The sequence below is a fragment of the Mustela lutreola genome, chromosome 17, assembly GCF_030435805.1.
Source record: "Mustela lutreola isolate mMusLut2 chromosome 17, mMusLut2.pri, whole genome shotgun sequence".
Lineage (NCBI taxonomy): Eukaryota > Metazoa > Chordata > Mammalia > Carnivora > Mustelidae > Mustela > Mustela lutreola.
In genome coordinates, this window is record NC_081306.1 from 38,219,527 (window position 1) to 38,239,108 (window position 19,582).

The 19,582-nt window shown below is 46.4% G+C and overlaps 1 protein-coding gene across 1 annotated transcript in view; it reads left to right on the plus strand.

Moving 5' to 3' along the window:
- Positions 1-19,582, plus strand: part of ZNF12 (zinc finger protein 12) — a 33,964-nt gene that overhangs the window by 9,864 nt on the left and 4,518 nt on the right. Inside the window, 2 exon segments of the mRNA XM_059155643.1 lie at positions 15,826-15,952; positions 16,204-16,299. Of these exon segments, the coding sequence (XP_059011626.1) occupies positions 15,826-15,952; positions 16,204-16,299 (223 nt within the window).

Sequence of the window (19,582 nt, forward strand, 5' to 3'; positions counted from 1 at the left end):
TTAGGGAAGTTCTCTGCTATAATTGACTCCAACATACCTTCTGTTCCTCTCTTTCTTCTTCTGGGATCCTAATTGTTCTAATATTATTTTGTTTTATGGTATCACTTATTTCTCAAATTCTCCCCTCCTGATCCAGTAGTAGTTTATCTCTCTTTTTCTCAGCTTCCTTATTCTCCATCATTTGGTCTTCTATATCACTAATTCTCTCTTCTGCCTTTTTTATCCTAGCAGCTGAAGCCTCCATTTTTTATTGCATCTCATTAATAGATTTTTGATTTTGACTTGGTTATATTTTATTTTTCCAGAAAGGGATTCTCTCGTGTCTTCTGTGCTTTTTTCAAGCCCAGCTAGTATCTTTGTAATCGTCATTCTGCACTCTAGTTCCAACATCTTACTAATGTCCGTGTTGATTGACTCATTGGCAGTCAGTATTGGCTCTTGGTTTGTTTTTGTTTTTTGTTTTTGTTTTTGTTTTGTTTTGTTTTGAGGTGAGTTTTTCCATTTTGTCATTTTGTCCAGGGAAGTATAGATGAACAAGAGAACAAAATGCTACAAGGGTAACAAATACACTAAACAAATCAGAAATGATCCAAAACTGGGGTCAGGGTGGAGAGGGGGAGAAAAATAAAAACAATATGATCAGGCTGGTGAATAGAATACAGCCAAACACTAGAGTTTGGGTATATTTTGGTCTGCTAGAAGAAATTGCCTCCCAAAATTTTAAAGAAAGGAAAACTTAACATATATACAAAAATAAGGATAAATATCATGAAGGGATGGAATATGACTGTAAAAATGAAAATTTAAAAAGATTTTTGAAAATGAATTGATAAGTTGGTTAAGAAGAAAAAACATTTTAAAAAAGACAGGATTGTGAACTGGCAGGAGACTAGAATAAAGCCATTCGTTAGATTTATCGTATATTTTGGTCTGTTAGAAGAAACTGTATCCGGGCACCCGGGTGGCTCAGTGGGTTAAGCCTCTGCCTTCGGCTTAGGTCATGGTCTCAGGGTCCTGGTATCGAGCCCCACGTCAGGCTATCTGCTCAGCAGGGAGCGTCTAAAAAAAGAAAACCTTATGTATATATCAAAAAACAAAAGTCTAAGTACAGTTAAGGGATAGAATATCACTGTAAAAAAGAAAATTGAGAAAGATTTTTAATAAGGAATTGATAAGATACTGGTTAAAATAAGAAACAAGAAAAAATTTTAAAAATAGAAACAGAGAGGGTGCCTGGATGGCTTAGTGGATTAAGCTGCTGCCTTCAGCTCAGGTCATGATCTCAGGGTCCTGGGTTCAAGTCCCGCATCGGGCTCTCTGCTCAGCAGGGAGCCTGTTTCCCTCTCTCTCTCCCTCTGTGCCTACCTCTCTGCCTACTTGTGATCTCTCTCTGTGTCAAATAAATAAAATCTTAAAAAAAAAAAAAAGAAACAGAGAAATAAAGAAAATTTTAAAAATTAACTTTGAAGGACTGAGGAACCATGAGGAAAGAAGGCATGGATTCTGTGTGGTGTGTTCCCCGAGCGCTGGAGTTTTGCAGTTCTCATTGATTGGGAACTTGGTTTTGGCTGGATGTTCTTGCTGATCTTCTGCAGGAGAGGCCTATTGCAGTGATTCTCAAATGTCTTTGCCTGAGATGGAACTGCACTGCCATTGCCAGGGGCCAAATTAAGTCATCTGCTTGGGTTCTTCATAACTTTTGTTCCCTGAGTGCTTTCCAAACAGCTTTGGAGGACAAGAATGAAAATGGCAGCCTCCCAGTCTCCCTCCCTGGAGGAGTGGAGAGCTTGAGCCTGGGGGGGACCCCCATCCTTATTGCACCTGCAGAGGAAGGCATTCCATTACTCCTGTCCTCCTGGTTTCCGGCCGCACTCCATGCTTACCCAGCCAGTGACCGAGCATTTCTGTCTCTGGCACATGACCCCATTTGGAGTCTCCAATCCCAGCAGATTCCTGCAGCATGCCCCTGCACTGCTCCTCCTGGCAGAGGAAGGAGTAGGGTCACCCTGCATCTGCCACTTGTTGGGTCCCTGCTTGAAGAGTAGCGGCTAGAATGTGCTGTGGATCATGGTTTAGGGTAACCCTTAGCTCGCTGAGAGCCCACTCCTCAGCTCTGACTTTTCAGACGGTTTCCCTGCTCTGATACCTGGGAGTTCACCACACTTAGTACTCCCCAGTCTCTCTGTGACCCTGAAGGTCCTGAGACCACACTGTCCCAGCCACGGTTCCACCCCCAACTTAGCCACTGGAGTGATGTCCCTCAGCAGAGCAGATGCCTAAAAGTTCCGATTTTGTGCTCCACTGTTCTGCCGGGAGCCGGCCCCTCCCCACTGCGGTCTGTCTTCCCGTATACTGCCTCAGATTCACGTCTCTGCACATCCTACCTTCTAGAAAGTGGGTCACTTTTCTGTTTATAGAATTGCTACTATTCTTTTCTTCAATCTCCTGTTAAGTTTGTAAGTATTCAGTATGGTTTGACAACTATCCAGCTGAATTCCTGGGACCAGACAAAATTTAGATCTGCTCCTTTGCCATCTTGTTCTCCATAGCTCTATCTTCCTTCTTCCCCTTTTTCTCCCTCAATATCTTTGACTTGTTTCTTGCTTTAAGACACAAGCTCAGGGTTCACTTTGTCTTCTTTTTTTTCTACATGAAAAATAACTTAAACTTGGGGCACTTGGGTGGCTCAATGGGTTAAGCATCTGCCTTCGGCTCAGGTCATGATCTTAGGGTCCTGGGATCGAGCCCCACATCTTCAGTTGTCATGGTCACTGCGTAACGCGCTTTCCGCACCCTCTTCTAGGTAACTGCTGCTGTTGCTGCTGAACAGCGTGAGTTCTGGATTCTTTATGGTTGGTCCCTGATCTGGATGGCTTGTGTAGGCTTCATCAGTTACCTTAGAGCCGTCGTGGTCTGGTTCCACCTCTTCTATGGGGTGAAAGGTTGTTGGGTTTAATGTCCTTACTATTTCAAGGGTGACCCGTGGTTTTTTGCAGAGGAGCCCTTGGTATTGTGGTAGCCGAGATTTGTAAAGGAAGCGGTGCCCCTGTGTCTTCATGAGGGTGCAACTTCATGAGGGACCTTGATGTTAAATTCTTGCCCTAGGGTATGCTTGCCTTCCTCCTTAATAAGTAGGACTGTGGCTGTTAGTGCCCTGAGGCACAGTGGCCATCCTGCCATGGAGTCCTTTCTTTGACAGATATGCGACTGGCCATTGCCAGGGCCCAGCAGTCTGGGGAGTACCCAGAGCACTATCTTTTCTTTTTTTATGTAGGGGCCTGATTTGGAGCTAGTCCAGGTGAGTTGTCTTCAGCCCATCTTGAAGAGAAGGCGAGCCTCAGCTCCGGCAGGCTGCTCGGTTGGGCCTGGCCAGGGGAGAGTCTCTATTCTTCTTCTCTCGTGTGGTAATTGCTAGTACCAGAGAGGTGGTCGTTGGTGGAGAAAGGTTGATAATATATCATGGAACAGGCCGGGTTGGACTGTTCTGTCTTTACTGTGCCTCTCGGGTTCCCACATCTCTCGTACCAGCATTTGGAGGGTGTTTGTGCCTGGCCTGGGGTGCACCTGACTGCTGGTCCTAGAAAAGTGGATCCTCTGGGCCTAGGACACTGGGGAGACTGATGGTGGTGGAGTGCCTGGAACTGTATGGGATCAGGTGTAGATGGCCTTGGGGGTGCATACAGAGGGGGCAGGATCGGTTTATCCATGAGATCTCCAGCTAGGATCTTTGGAGGCTGGGGCTTCTTCTGTTGGTCCTTTTGGGGCTTTTGGGTGACATGATTTAAAACTCTGGCCTATCCCTGCCTGTTGCAAGCAGATCGCACACAGGGGGTAGGGTCTGGGCAGTTCCTAGCTGGGAGTCCATGTACGGAAACTGGTCAGGGTGTCCTGGCTCTCCTCTTACAACTTGCCACACCCAGTGAACCATTAGGACATCCAGTGTCCCTTCTGAAGGCCATCTGACATTAAAGCTGTGCCTTTCTAACTCACATTATATTTTTACTTTGCCGGGATGAAAACCCCTTCGTGAAATGTTGATCATACAGTCTAGAACCATAGGTTTACTCTGCCCTGATGCCATAGTGATGTCCCCGTGCGCGGTGGCACAGAGCCAGTCAAAGGGTGGGTGTCCCTCCAGAGGCGAGACCAGTCAGATGCCCACATGTGTGCCCTCCTGGAGGAGACTTGGGTGCCTCTTAGCCATACTAAGTCCTTATAAACCCCGGACTAGTGCCCCGAAGGGCTCATCATAGATCCTATGAGGTCACCACGAAACAGGTTGGGGCCTATTCGGACTCTGTAGTCTCAAGACCGTGGAGCCACAGAATCAGTCCGCCTGACAAACCAGGTCAAACCACACATTTACTCACCCATTCGCACCAGTTATTACAGTTCCTCCCCTCTTGGGAGGCCCTGACCTGTGGAATTCCTTTCGGAAGTTCCTTTCTGATCCCCCTTCTGAGAGGTATCTGACCTGAGGGACATGCCCCTCTGAGAGGTCTCTGGGAGGTGATCAGTCTCCCCTTCACCCTGACGGATGGGCCTGACTGGGTGCTGGGACCCCAGGCCTTAGGGGAATCTGACGTCGGGACCAGGGCGTCACCTGCCAAGTCTCCTTGAGTCTGGTGGAAACAGAGCAGGGCCTGTCCGAGGCAACCAGGTGGGAGACTGCCAAGTTTTCGAAGGGCACACCTTCTCCGTTGTGTCCCCTCGTTTTTGTCACTGCCCCACCGTTGCTCTCACACCAGTGGCAGCAATGGGCCAGTGCGGTTGGGTTTCCCAGTCAGGGAACCAAATGTTGTGGAGCCTGGACTGGATATTGGCCAAAGAACCAGGTAGCACTCGGAGACCTTGGAGATCAGAGATTTACGTAATACTGGTGGGCTCAGAGGAGAGTAATCTGCCAAGGTCTGAGCCCCAAACACAAAAAAGGGGGTAATTTATACACTTTTACTTCCATATCTGTGGCACTGTTATGGCTGTGACCGGTGGGGCAGGGGGTGGGGACCCGGAATGGCCCTGGGGCTGGGACTAGGGTCTGCTGCTGGATTGGTTGGCCACCTCAGAACACAGATTTCCCTTATCACTTTTAATGTGTAGACTTTTTTTTTTTAAATAAAGATCTTATTTATTTATTTGAGAGAGTATGAGAAGGGGGGAGGTCAGAGAGGGAAGCAGAATCCCTGCTGTGCAGGGACCCCCCCCCTCCCCCACTTCCGATGTGGAACTCGATCCTGGAACTCCAGGTTCATGGCCTGAGCTGAAGGCAGTTGTTTAACCAGCCAAGCCACCACGTTTGCTGGGTAGACGATTTTTGAGAGCAGTGTAAGTTTATAGGAAAATTAAGTAGAGAGTGGTCAGTAGAGAGGTGCCGTCAACCCCTCCTTGTCTCTGTTCCTCCCGTTGTGAACGTCTTGGGTCCGTGTGGTTCACTGTAGTAGTGACAGGTGATTATCTGCAGCCTGTAGTTGATGTTAGAGGTCACGCCTTGTGTTGTGTGGTTCAGGCCTTGATGTCTGGATAGTGCATGTGTCCATCATGACAGTATCTTATGGACCACATTTGCTGCCCTGAAAGTTCCCTGCCCACCTGTTCATCCCTCCCTCCCCCGGTCCCTGACCACCACTCGTCTTTGCGCTGTGTGTATAGTATAGTTTGTGTATGTATAGTTTTGTGTGTATAGTTTTGGCCTTCCCCGAATGCCCATGAACAACATGGGCCTGATCTCTGGGTTCACTTATATGTGGATTTTTTTCAGTAAGTACAGACTGGCACCAAAAAGGTATTTTCCTGACATTTTCCCCCCAGCTTACTGTATGGTAACAATACTATTTATCATACACATAACACACAGAACATGTGTTAATCAACGGCATGTTTGTGGGTAAGGCTTCTGGTCGGCAGGATACTGTAAGTTTGGGGGCGGTTCAGAAGTTGTATGCGCATTTTCAGCTGTGAGCGTCAGTGTCCCTAACCCCCGCGTTGTTCAAGGGAGTCACACAGCTTGTAGCTTTTTCAGTTCTAGTTTTTGTGTGAAGTGCCCACTTATGCCAGGCTTTCTGTCACAATACTGTTTTGTTTTGCTTTTCTTAATTGACTTACAAAATAGTCTTTTTTTTTTTTAAGACTTTATTTATTTATTTGACAGAGATCACAAGTAGGCAGAGAGGCAGGCAGAGAGAGGGAGAGAAAGGGAAGCAGGCTCCCTGCTCAGCAGAGAGCCCGATGCAGGGCTCGATCCCAGGACCCTGGGATCATGACCTGAGCCGAAGGCAGAGGCTTTAACCCACTGAGCCACCCAGGCACCCCAACCTAGAAAATAGTCTTAAATCTTTATACATGTTTCCTGTTTGGATCACGTCAGCAAACATTTTCTTCCAGGGTTCTTAATATTTTTACTTTATTTTCCTGCATTACCATTTCATTTTTTTTTCTTTTTGAAGATTTCATTTATTTATTTGACAGGGACAATAAGAGAGGGAACCTAAGCAGGGGGGAAGCTAGAGAGGGAGAAGCAGACTCTCGGCTGAGCAGGAACCTGTTGCAGGGCTCAGTCCCAGGAGCCTGGGATCATGACCTGAGCTGAAGGCAGACGCTTAACCGACTGAGCCATCCAGGCACCCCTACCACTTCGTTCTTTAATGTTTTCATTTTGACGAGTTGAATACTGTACATTTTTAAGATTTCTCAAAATGAGCACGATTCTGTGGGTCAGAGTCCTCAGCCAGCGCTGGAGCCACATTCTTGCTCGTGCGCCGCGGGTTGGGGGGCGAGTGGGTGGAGTTCACGGTCTCGGGCTTCCCTCTCCGTTTCTGCGGTTCTGTTTTCCTCTCCTGGCTCTGGAGGATGGCCATGGTCTCTCTCCTTGGGGGGACCCCATTGTGGCGTTCTGACTTCGCAGCTCTGGAGGCCTCAGATGTCTGAGAATGTGCTTTCTCCTGCATGTTCCGGAGGACTCTGGATCCGTGGGGCCCGTGGACTGTGGGCTTCCGGCCCCAGTGGGGTTTGTTCGGGACCCCGGAGGTGGCTGTGGCACACACAGCCCTTTGTTAGAGTCCCTTTGCACATGGCTTTTTGTCTACACCCCTCCGAGGGCCTTGCCGCCTCTCAGCATTTACTGCCTCGATGCAACAGCCGGGGAGAGAATGGCCTGGTCTGCATCCTAAGCCCTCAGACAGTGGCGCAGACGGAGGCGCTCACAGAGTGTTTTCACTCACGCATCCAGTGGTCTGGCTTGTGTGAAAATGCATAGCTGGCTCAGAGTTCTTGACTATGAAGCGGTCTCTGAAACATTGTACTGAGTGTTCTTTTAACACATCAAGGGTTGTTCCCTCTTGAAACTCACCTAAAATCCTTAAATATCTGCAGTTCTGTCTAGTTTCTTAATTTGTTAGCCAGGTTTTGTGAAACCCATTTTCTTTGAGTTTCAGAAGCTTCTGAAGCTGCTTTTTTAAAGTCAGAGAAAGAACAATATGGTTTTCTCCTCTCTTTGCATGTAATCATGAACTTGGGCAAGCTACTCAGATCCATCAGGAAAGAGAGAATCAGTTTGGAGCATTCACAGTAATGCTGGTTGTAAACATGTACTTGATGTGCATTACAAACAACAAAAACTATCATTTTTCCCTTAATATGTATTTTTCTTAATAAGGCAAAAATGCAAGTGTTAAAAAAAAGATTGCTGCAAATTGTACATTCTGTGAAATTACAGACGGCAAAACCAGAAGTTAAAATAAGATGTACATTGTTGTACTTATGCTTTAGAACTTAACTACTTCCTGTTTTCATCCCTGCTCTCTTGGTTTTGGTAATGACTTTTAACACGTGAACTGGTGGGCACTGGTCTTTATCAGGGTGGCTGCAGTCTTGGCTGGAGATGTCTGACTGAAGGATGGGCACAGCTTCTGGAAGACCTGCTCGCTGTTGCTCCCCTAGCCCATCTGCTCACAGGCCGGGCCGGGGCAGTTCTGCACACCCTGGTCTGGATTGGGCAGGAACCACTTTTAGCCATACTCTGTGCCCCAGAGCACAGTGCTCTGTGCTCTGAGCCCAGGACCTTTACCCTTCCCAGGCCAGCAAAGCCTGGTCCCCAGACGTCCCCACACCTGGAGCTTAGAAGAATAACAGGGTCAGGTGACTAGGCATCTCGGAGAATCTTGCCAGTGGGATGCATCCTGCACTCTTTGATCGTTCCACATGAAGAAACATAGCTTTTTGGTCAACGTCTAGAGTTTGTGTTCTTCTCACATGGCCCCTGAGTATGACACAGCCTTTCCCTTCATTGCTGTCCACGCCCCTCTTTACTCTGTGTTTTGTCGGAATCCCTGGGGTCTTACTCTTTTTCTTTTTTTCTTTTTTCTTTTAATTAACATGTAATGTAGTATTTGCCCCAGGGGTACAGGTCTGTAGATCATCAGGCTTACACATTTCATAGCACTCACCATAGCACATACCCTCCCCAGTGTCCATAACCCAGTCACACTATCCCTACCCCCACACCCCCCAGCAACCCTCAGTTTGTTTCATGAGATTAAGAATCTCTTTTATGGTTTGTCTCCAGCCCAATCCCATCTTGTTTCACTTTTTCCTTCCCTACCCTCACAGCTCCCCACCCTGTCTCTCACATTCCTTATATCAGAGAGATCGTATGATAATTGTCTTTCTCTGATTGACTTACTTTGCTCAGCGTAATACCTAGTTCCATCCACATTGTTGCAAAATGCAAGATTTGGTTTCTTTTGATGGCTGCATAGTATTCCTCTGTGTGTGTGTGTGTGTGTGTGTGTGTGTGTGTGTATACACACTCCACATCTTCATTATCCATTCATCTGTTGATGGACATCTAGGCTCTTTCCATAGTTTGGCTATTGTGGACATTGCTGTTATAAACATTCGGGTGCATGTGCCCCTTCGGATCACTACGTTTGTATCCTTAGGGTAAATACCCAGTAGTGCGATTGCTGGGTCGTAGGGTACCTATATTTTCAACTTTCTGAGGAACATCCATATTGTTCTCCAGAGTGGTTGCACCAGCTTGCATTCCTACCAACAGTGTAAGAGGGTTCCCCTTTCTCCGAATCCTCACCAACACTTGTCATTTCCTGACTTTTTCATTTTGGCCATTCTGACCGATGTGAGGTGGTAGCTCACTGTGGTTTTGATTTGTATTTCCCTGATGCCGAGTGATGTTGAACACTTTTTCATGTGTCTGTTGGCCATTTGGCTGTCTTCTTTGCTGAAATGTCTGTTCATGTCTTCTACCCATTTCTTGATTGGGTTTTTTGGTCTTTGGGTGTTGAGTTGGATATGTTCGTTACAGATTTTGGATACTAGCCCTTTATTTGGTATGTCATTTGCAAATATCTTCTCCCATTCTGCGGATTGTCTTTGGTTTTGTTGACTGTTTCCTTTGCTGTGCAGAAGCTTTTTATCTTGATGAAGTCCCAATAGTTCATTTTTGCCCATGCTTCCCTTGCCTTTGGTGATGTTTCTAGGAAGAAGTTGCTGCAGCTAAGGTTGAAGAGGTTGCTGCCTGTGTTTTTCTTAAGGATTTTGATGGATTCCTTTCTCACATTGAGGTCTTTCATCCATTTTCAGTCTATTTTTGTGTGTGGTGTAAGGAAATAGTCCAGTTTCATTCTTCTGCATGTGGCTGTCCAATTTTCCCAACACTATTTCTTGAAGAGCCTGTCTTTTTTCCACTGGACATTCTTTCCTGCTTTGTCAAAGATCAGTTGACCATAGAGTTGAGGGTCCATTTCTGGGCTCTCTATTCTCTTCCATTGATCTTTGTGTCTGTTTTTGTGCCAGTACCATACTGTCTTGATGATTACAGCTTTGTAATAGAGCTTGAAGTCTGGAATTGGTGATGCCACCAACTGTGGTTTCCTTCAATCCTTGCTTCAATTTCCTTGCTGGTTATGGGTCTGTTCAGGTTCTCTATTTCTTCCTGGTTCAGTTTTGGTAGTTTATATGCCTCTAGGAATGCATCCAATTCTTCCAGATTGTCAAATTTGCTGGCATATAGTTGTTCATAATATGTTCTTATACTTGTTTGCATTTCTGTGGTGTTGGTTGTGATCTCTGCTCTTTCATTCATGATTTTATTAATTTGAGTCCTTTCTCTTCTTTTTGATAAGTCTGGCCAGGGGGTTTTCAATCTTATTAATTCTTTCAAAGAACCAGCTCCTACTTTCGTTGATTTCTTACACTGTTCTTTTGGTTTCTATTTTATTGATTTCTCCTCTGATCTTTGTTGTAATTTCTCTTCTCCTGCTGGGTTTAGGCTTTCTTTACTCTTCTTTCTCTAGCTCCGTTAGGTGTAGGGTTAGGTTGTATACTTGAGACTTTTCTTGTTTCTTGAGAAAGGCTTGTATTGGTATATACTTTCCTCTAGTACCGCCTTTGCTGTGTCCCAAAGATTTTGAACAGTTGCGTTTTCATTTTCATTTGTTTCCTTGAATTTTTAAAATTCTTCTTTGATTTCCTAGTTGACCCATTCACTCTTTAGTAGGATGCTCCTTAGCCTCCATTTATTTGAGTTCCCCTTTCCAACTTGCTGCTCGTGATTTCTAGTTTCAGAGCATTGTGGTCTGAAAATACGCAGGGAATGATCCCAAGATTTTGGTACCAGTTGAGACCTGATTTGTGACCCAGGATGTGATCTGTTCTGGAAAATGTTCCATGTGCAGTAGAGAAGAATGTATATTCTGTTGCTCTGGGATGGAATGTTCAGAATATATGTGTGATGTCCCTCTGGTCCAGTGTGTCATTTAAAGCCTTTATTTCCTTGTTGAAGTCTCTTACTATTATTTTATTATTGTCGATCTGTTTCTTTGATTTGGTTATTAATTGGTTTATATGATTGGCTGCTCCCATGTTCAGGGCATAGATATTTAAAATTTTTAGATCTTCCTGTTGGACAGACCCTTTAAGTATGAGGAAGGAAGTGTCCTTCCTCATTTCTTAATATAGTCTTTGGCTTAAAACCCAATTTATCTGATATGAGGATTGCCACTCCAGCTTTCTTTTTAGCATGGTAAATTGTTCTCCACCCCCTCACTTTAAATATGGAAGTGGTTTTGGATTTAAAATGAGTTTCTTGTAGACAGCATATCAGTGGGTCTTAATTTTTTTTTTAACCATTCTGAGACCCTGTGTCTTTTGATTGGGACCTTTAGCCCATTTACATTAATTTACATTCTTTATTATTGAAAGATACGAATTTAGTGCCATTGCACGGCCTGTAAGGTGACTGTTACTGTATATTGTCTCTGTTCCCTTCTGTTCTATGTTACTTTTAGGCTCTCTCTTTGCTTAGAGGACCCCTTTCAATATTTCCTGAAGGGCTTGCTTGGTGTTTGCAAACTCATTTAATTTTTGTTTGTCTTAGGAGCTTTTTATCTCTCCTTCTATTTTCAGTGACAGCCTAGCTGGTTATAGTATTCTTGGCTGCATGTTTTTCTCATTTAGTGGTCTGACTATATCATGCTAGCCCTTTCTGGCCTGCCAGGTCTCTGTGGATAGGTCTGCTGCCAATCTAATACTTCTACCATTATATGTTACAAACCTCTTGTCCTGAGCTGCTTTCAGGATTTTCTCTTTGTAACTGAGACTTTAAGTTTTACTCATAGATGATGGGACGTGGACCTGTTTTTATTGATTTTAAGGAGTATTCTCTGTGCCTCCTGGATTTGGATGCTTGTTCCCTTTGCTGTGTTAAGGGGAATTTTCTACTATAATTTGTTCCAGTATACCTTCTTCTCCTCTCTTTTTTCTTGTGGGATCCCAATTACTCTAATACAGTTTCGTCTTACAGTATCAGTTATTTCTTGAATTCTTCCCTTGTGGTTGAGTAGTTGTTTGTCTCTCTTTTTCTCAGCTTCTTTATTCTCCATCATTTGGTCTTCTATATCACTAATTCTGTCTTCTGCCTCATTTATCCCAGAAGTAAGAGCCTCTTTTTTTTTTTTTTTTTTTAAAGACAGTTTTGTTTATTTATTTGACAGACAGTGAGAGAGGGAATGCAAGTAGGGGATAAGGCAAAGGAAGAAGCAGGCCTCCCTCTGAGCAGGGAGTCTGATGTGGGAGTCCTCGAGCCCAGGACCCCAGGATTATGACCCAAGCTAAAAGCAGACACCTAACGACTGAGCCACCCAGCCACCCCAAAGGCCTCTGTTTTTTATTGCACCTCATTAATAGCTTTTTTAAATTTCAACTTGGTTAGATTTTAGTTCTTTTATTACTCCAGAAAGGGATTCTCTAATATCTTCCACGCTTTTTTCGAGCCTGGCTAGCACCTTGATAATCATCATTCTGAACTCTAGTTCTGACATATTAATAATGTCTGTATTGATTAGGTCCCTAGCAGTCAGTAGTGCCTCTTGTTCTTTTTATTGTGGAGAGTTTTTCCCACCTTGTCATTTTATCCAAATAAGAATAGATGAATGAGACAACAAAATACTAAAAGGGTGGCAACAACCCCAGAAAAATATATGCCAACCAAATCAGAAAAGACCTGGAGGGAGAAGAAAGGGGTACAAAATAAATTAAAAATGAAGAATGTATATATATATATATATATATATGACTTGTGAATTGAACAGAGCCACACACTTGATTTTGGGTGTATTCTCATCTCTTAGAAAAAAGTACCTCCCAAAATTTTAAGGAAAGTCACAGTGAAGGGATGGAATATGCCGGTAAGGATGAAAATTTAAAAAGATTCTTAAAAAGGAATTGCAAAAAGTTTAGTTGAAAAAAGAAAAAAAAAAAAAAAAAAGGAAAGAGTGTGATCAGGCTGGAGACTAAAACAAAGCCATAGGCTAGATTTAGGGTATATTTTGATCTGTTAGAAGAAATTGTATCCCAAAATTTTAAAGAAAAAACAAACCCATATGTATATTAAAAAATAAGGTTAAATACAATGAAGAGATAAAATATGACCCTCACAATGAAAATTTGAAAAGATTTCTTCAAAAGGTATTGGTAAGATAAAATAGTTAAAAACCATTAAATAGGAAAGAGGAAAAACTTTAAAAATAGAATAAGAAAAAAATAAAATTAAGAAAATTTAACTTTGAAAGACTAATGGATCATGGGGAAAAAGCCATGAATTCTATGTGTTGCTTTCTCCTAGATTTGGAGTTCCACAGTTCGTTCGTTCTTTTTTTTTTTTTTTTTTTTTCTTTAAGATCTTTATTTATTTATTTGACAGAGATCACAGTAGGCAGAGAGGCAGGCAGGGTATAGGGAAGCAGTCTCCCTGCTGAGCAGAGAGCCTGATGTGGGTCTTGATTCCAGGACCCTGAGATCATGACCTGAGCTGAAGCCAGAGGCTTTAATCCACTGAGACACCCAGGCACCCACTTCTGCAATTCTTTTTTTTTTTTTTTTTAAGATTTTATTTATTTATTTGACAGAGAGAGATCACAAGCAGGCAGAGTCAGGTAGAGAGGGGGGGGGGGGAAGCAGGCTCTCTGCTGAGCAGAGAGCCCAATAGGGGGCTCAATCCCAGTACCCTGGGATCATTACCTGAGCTGAAGGCAGAAACTTTAACCCTCTGAGCCACCCAGGTGCCCCCAGTTCCTCAATTCTTGATTGGTGAGCTTGGTCTTGGCTGGATATCCTTGCTGATCTTCTGGGGGCAGGGCCTGTTGCTGTCATTCTCAAATGTCTTTGCCCGAGGCAGAATGGCACCTCCCTTGCCAGGGGCTGGGCTACATAATCTGCTCGGATTCACTCTTGGTAGCCTTTATTCCCTGAACACTTTCCATACCACTTTGGAGGACGGGAGCGAAGATGGTGGCCTCCCAATCTCCAGCCCCCGTAGTTGCTGGGAGCTCGGAGCCCCACTCCTCAGTGCATCCTCAGAGAAAAGCAGTCAATCCCTCCCATCTCCCTGGTCTCTGGCCACACTCTGAGCTCACCTGGCCCATGACTGAGCATTTCTATCTTGAGCATTTCTATCTCCAAACGGGGTCCTTGGAGTCTCCAAACCCAGCAGATTCCTGCTATGCACTTCTGCGCCACTCCTCCTGGAGGAAGAAGGAGGGTGTCTTCCTGATCTGCCACTTGTGGGGTCCCTTCTCGAAGAGTAGTGGTCCGACTGTGTGTTGAATCACAGTTTACAGTAAGCCCGACTGAGAGCTCACTGCTCAGCTCCGTCTCTGCAGCCAACTTCCCCGCTCTGATACCTGGTAGCTCTGCCATCCTCAGACACCCCTGGTCTTTCTGCAACCCTGTGGGTCCTGAGACCACACTGTCCCCGCAAGAGCTCCAGCCCCGCTTAGCCTCTGGAGTAATGTCCCTCGGTGGTGCAGACTTCTCAAAGTTCCGATATTGTGCTCCACTGTGCTCTCGCTTGCTGGGAGCTGCCCCCTCCCCCCGCGGTCTATTTCCCCATCGCTTTGGATTCACTTTTCTGCACGTCCTGCCTCCCAGAAAGTGGTCGATTTTCTGTTCCTAGAATTGCGGCTCTTTTCTATTTACTGTTGAGTTTGTAGGTGTTCAGAACTGTTTGATAACTATCGAGCTGAACTGGGACCTGATGATATTTCAGTCTCCTGCTTCTCCACCATCTTGCTTCCTCTCCCTCCAGGGCCTTTTTCTTAACACGGGGACACTTTTATAATCCTTCCTGATAATTGCATAAACTTGACAGCTGCATTACCTTTAGTTGCTTAAACTTCTGTCTTACTACTTTCTGTCCTTATTTGGAAAGAGTGGGTAAGGGACAGGTATCAGTAATATGTAGGTGTCATTGAGAAGTATGTATTATGTTCCAAGGACTTGGCTAAGTGCTTTTCCATGGATTAGCCCATTTGATGCTGGTATTATGTGATGTGATAGACACCACTCTTACCTTTATTTTAGAGGTTGCGATACAGCGGGACTGTTGTAATGACTGGTGTATTTGAGAGATCAATGTTTTAAAGTCTGGTTTGGGCAGTCTCTGGGTCTGTTCTGAGCTGTGTGCCCCTCTGCAGGACCTTGCTCCCGCTTCCTGGAATGTGGGTAGGAGGAAGGGGGTTCTGAAATCTCCAGTGGGAATTAGAGACGGTCAAAGCCCATCGTTACTGACAATTCATGTGGCAGCTCTGTCAGACCTGGGTAGGCTTACCCTGCAGTAAAGCACACGATTGGGCTGTCCGTTGCTAGACTTGCTTGTGGCGTTGGCAGTTGTGGCCAGTATCACTTCTGTAAGCTGTAGTAGGAGCAGGTATGAATAGAGATAGCGGTGGAATTTCAGGCTGTTGAGTTTGGGTCTGGGACGTGTCTGGAGTTAGGAGAGAAGTCGGGGTGGCTGGTTTGAACATGCTGACGTGTAGGTGGGAATTAAAGCCAGGCGGTCCGGTGGGATCACAGCAGGGTGTAGACAGCAGAGTAAGGGACCAAAAACAGAGCCCCGGGCCCTCTAACTTGAGGATGGCTTGGAGAACAGGGGAGCCAGCAAAGGAGATAGAAGGAGCAGTGGGAGAGGTGAGAGGAGAACCGACATTGGTAATGTTCTGGAAGCAAAAAGGAGCAAAGTTCATCCTGCATCAGTGGGAGTGCTCCTCAGTGCTGTTTTCCTCAGGGCGGCAGCTGTGTCTGCTGGTCTGTGTCCCCAGCAGCCAGGATTGTTCCTAGCTCATAGTGCAAGACACTATTTTCTTTTTTTATGTATGCTAAATGAACTCATCCTGGCCTATTTTTGCTATGTTTATTTTCTTTCCACAATAAGGAAGGTATACAGTGTTCATAGATAACTTGACCAGTGAGCTTGGTAAGCTCTTGTCCTCGTCTGCCTTCACCTCATCCAGTTCCGATCCGGTGCCATTGCAGGGGCCAGTGTCATTCAGGGACGTGGCCGTGAACTTCACCCAGGAGGAGTGGCAGCAGCTGGAGCCCGAGCAGAAGACCACGTACCGGGATGTGATGCTGGAGAACTACAGCCATCTCGTTTCCGTGGGTGAGGAGAGCCCGCTTTCTCGATTGCTAAGATACATGGGATTTCCCTCAAATGTTACCGACTCTAACTTGGAGTTTGATGGGACAAACGTGAGTGGTCTGTTTTGGGCAGCAGGCAGGGCATTTTGGTCTTCACCTCCCCAGTGAAAGGTCCTCATTGTGGTGCTGGTCGTGAGGCAGCACTGTCTTTGGACGACAGAGACCCAGCAGCCCAGCAGTCAGGCTCAAGTTCTCTTTCGTTTCTGTTAACAGGCTGTCACATTATCAAACCGGAAGTTATCATCAAGTTGGAGCAAGGAGAAGAGCCATGGATAGTAGAAGGAGAATTCCTACCACAGAGTTACCCAGGTGTGTTAGTGCAGGCAGTGCGGAGCCTGGTAACTTGGAAGTGTTTTTCCCGGGAATTGTTAACGGTCCCGAACGGGTAGATGTGACTACAGACAGTCACCTGTGTGCTCTAGCTCCCCGAGTCCCTCTCCCAGCGCCTTCTTCCTTCCCCCACGAGAACCTGTGTTTGCAGAACGTTGCCATGCTTGCCTCTTCCCAGAGCCCCTGCCCAGTCACTTCCTTCTTCCCCCAGCCTTGGCGTCTTGCTCGCTCCCAGGGCGTTTCCATCCCTGGGTTCTTTCGTTCTTAGGCCTTCATAAGCCTGTTGTCGAGAAGGGACTGATGTGACTCTTCGGTTCTTGCCACCTTTTTTCTTCCTCTTTTCTGTGAAATGGCTCAGACTGGTTTCTGACCCCGGTTTCACGTCCCCCTTCTCTGAGGTCAGATTCCAAACCCTCACCTGTGCCTGAGCCGGTGTGTTTGGTTCACCTGTGGCCGGTGCTGCTCGTCCTTCCCGCAGTCTGGCGCTTCTTACGTCTGGCGACAGCGGTGTCTGGTCTCCTGCCTGCCCCGGACACCCGTGTCCATCTTGTCTCTCACTCCCTGTTCTGTCCCAGTGCTTGACCAGCATCCTGTCCCGTCAGGCGCTCAGTGCGTGTGGTGCACGGGAGTGAGTTCCGTTCCCTCCACCTTCCAGAAGATGCCCCCGACGGGTCTGCTTCCACCTGTGGTGTGTTCTGGCTCCTGAGTTCTTCCCAGGTCTCCTCCTGCCTCTGTCCTTAGGGCTGTTGTTGGCCTGTTTGTTTCTGCTTTACCGTCCCTGTCCTCCTGTCCAGCCTCTCCTGTGGTGGCCGTCCCGCACCCCCTTGCACCTACACGACGAGTTCCTCGATGTTTCCAGTCGATCTTATCACTGGTCGCCCAGGAGGAGCCTTTGGTGAGCCCCTGCTGCTTCCCAAAGGGGTGCGAATTCCTCCTCTTCCCTGTGCTGCTTGGGAAATGAATGTTCTATGCTTCCCCACAGCCCTTGATACACTCCACGGGGTCCTCGCACCTAAGTGTCTTCTGTTAGTGTGGTTATTGTCCCTGTCGCTTCACTTCAGAGGGGCCTGCTCTGTCCGATGACACGTTCTTCCCGTCCGGGCTCAGTTTTCCCAACCCCTCCTTGAAGTTTTTCCTTCTGGCTCTTACCATTATCTCCGTCTGCTCCTTCTCTCAGAGGGACTCTGCCTCGTGGCCACACCTTGAAAAAAGTTAGGTTTGATCAAGTAATCTGTTATTTGGTAGGATATATATTTTGTTTGTGCTTTTTTCTTTCTTTTAAGATTTTATTTATTTATTTGTGTGAGAGAGCACATGAGCAGTGGGGAGGGGCAGAGGGAGGAGAAGCAGGCTCCCCGCTGAGCAGAGAGCCCAATGTGGGGCTCAGTCCCAGGACCCTGAGATGGTGACCTGAGCCGAAGGCGGAGAGGCTTAACCCACTGAGCCACCCAGGCGCCCTTGAGCTTCTTTTCTTCCCCAAATCAGTGTGTAGTGTGTTCTCTCTTGCCTTGGTATGTACCATGTAGTGTGCACCCGAGTATCTGAGGAGCCAGGTCGGTGACAGAACTTTCTTGTCCATCTGTTGAGAAATAATCCGTAAGCGGTTCTGACTACGCATGGCCTGGGTCACATCCCCATTTATACTGCGGGTGCCTGAAGCATACCCACAGGATTCAGATGAAGAGCAAACCTCGGATTTTGTTCAGGGGCTCAAAGGAAACAGGGAATAGAGTCGTACTTTCCAAGAGACAGGATTTGGTTAAGAAAGGAGTATTGCATGGTGTAATTTAGAACTCCATGTTCACGTGGACCGCTGATGGTCCAGTGCATGGCTGAACCAGTGTGCTAAAGTCATTGTTGGTGGTGGGGGTGGTAATTATTTTCAGCTTTCAGGGGAGATGGAGCTGATTGAAGTGAGAAAGGATTTAAGCAGCTTTTGGGTTTGGTTTTGTTCTGAGAACACAGAGACTCCCTGAGAGGTTTTGAGTAGGTCGGGGTTGGAGGTCAGGTGAACTATATGAAGCAGTAAGAGCGGAGACTTGGGTTTGAACGTTTGCTGGGCGTTGCTGGCACCCCAGCGATCTCAGAAGCAGCCCCTGGCGCCCGACATGGGACTCCGTGTCTCCCAGCTTGCTGCAAAGCAGAGTAGCGCCGAGTGCTGGTCTCTTCCTCCACACCCAGCCCCCCTCGTGTGTATCAGGTGACACACTTTGCCCAACAAAGAGCTTGGTTTTCCTGGAGCAGAAAGTATTTGTAGATCAGTATAATCCCAGTTTGGAATCATACCGTGAATCTAGGTGAGCAGTATTTTTGGTCAGATGTTTCCCGCATTTTATCTGTCCTGTCTTGGCAGCGGACTCAGGGGAGCTGTAGTTTTGGGAGGACAAGGTCAGCATAGGTTCATTTGATGTGGATGACAGCAACCACAGTCATCTGGTTCATCTAAAAACTTGTAAGATAAGTAAAAATAATGAGCAGCTTGGGAAATCTGATTTTTAAGGTTTATAAATGAAAGTGAAACCAGATGAAACTCAGGAGTGGTGAAGTATGTTCTCAGAATGCAGTGACCGCGCTATGTCAGAGGCAAGACTCCTTTAAGGAAATCGCCAGGAGACTGAAAATGGGAAAACTAGTTGCTGTGTTACATGTGTCTTGTGCCAGATGCTGGTCTGAGCACTTCATGAGTTTATGTCACCTATAAAGACCCTAGAATGTAGGTACCGTTGTCTACGCGTCACCTGGGGGTCATCGTGAGCTAAGGGCGACGTAAGGACTCCCCCAGGTCACCCAGCCAGAGCGCCTGCTGTATTGTCCAAATGGAAACAGAGTTCCGTGGTTCGACTGAGTTCAGGTTAAATCCTAACATCACATAGGGTTTATGAAATCCTACACTTCAGAAGGGCTGGCACGCTCTGGTCTGTTTTATCCTTCATGTTGGACATGAGCTCCTGGGGCTCTCCTAACACATGACACAGAACCACCGGGAATGGGAACCCTGGCCTCACAGGTGCTCCTCCAAACAGAAGAAGGTTTGGGTGCAAGTGGATTTGACCCTGCTGTGCAGAATCTGGGCAGAATGGTTTGGAAGGATCTGGGCTGGTTAGAGTGCTGCCACAAGAATCTCAGTGAAAGGAGATGGTGCCCGAGACCGACCGTCTCTCCCGCTTGCTGTGCAGTGGCGTGGTGCAAAGTGCCGGTCCCCTCCCCCACGCCTGATGCCTCTGGGGGGCCTGTCCACCCTTCCTCACCTGGCTCTGCTCCT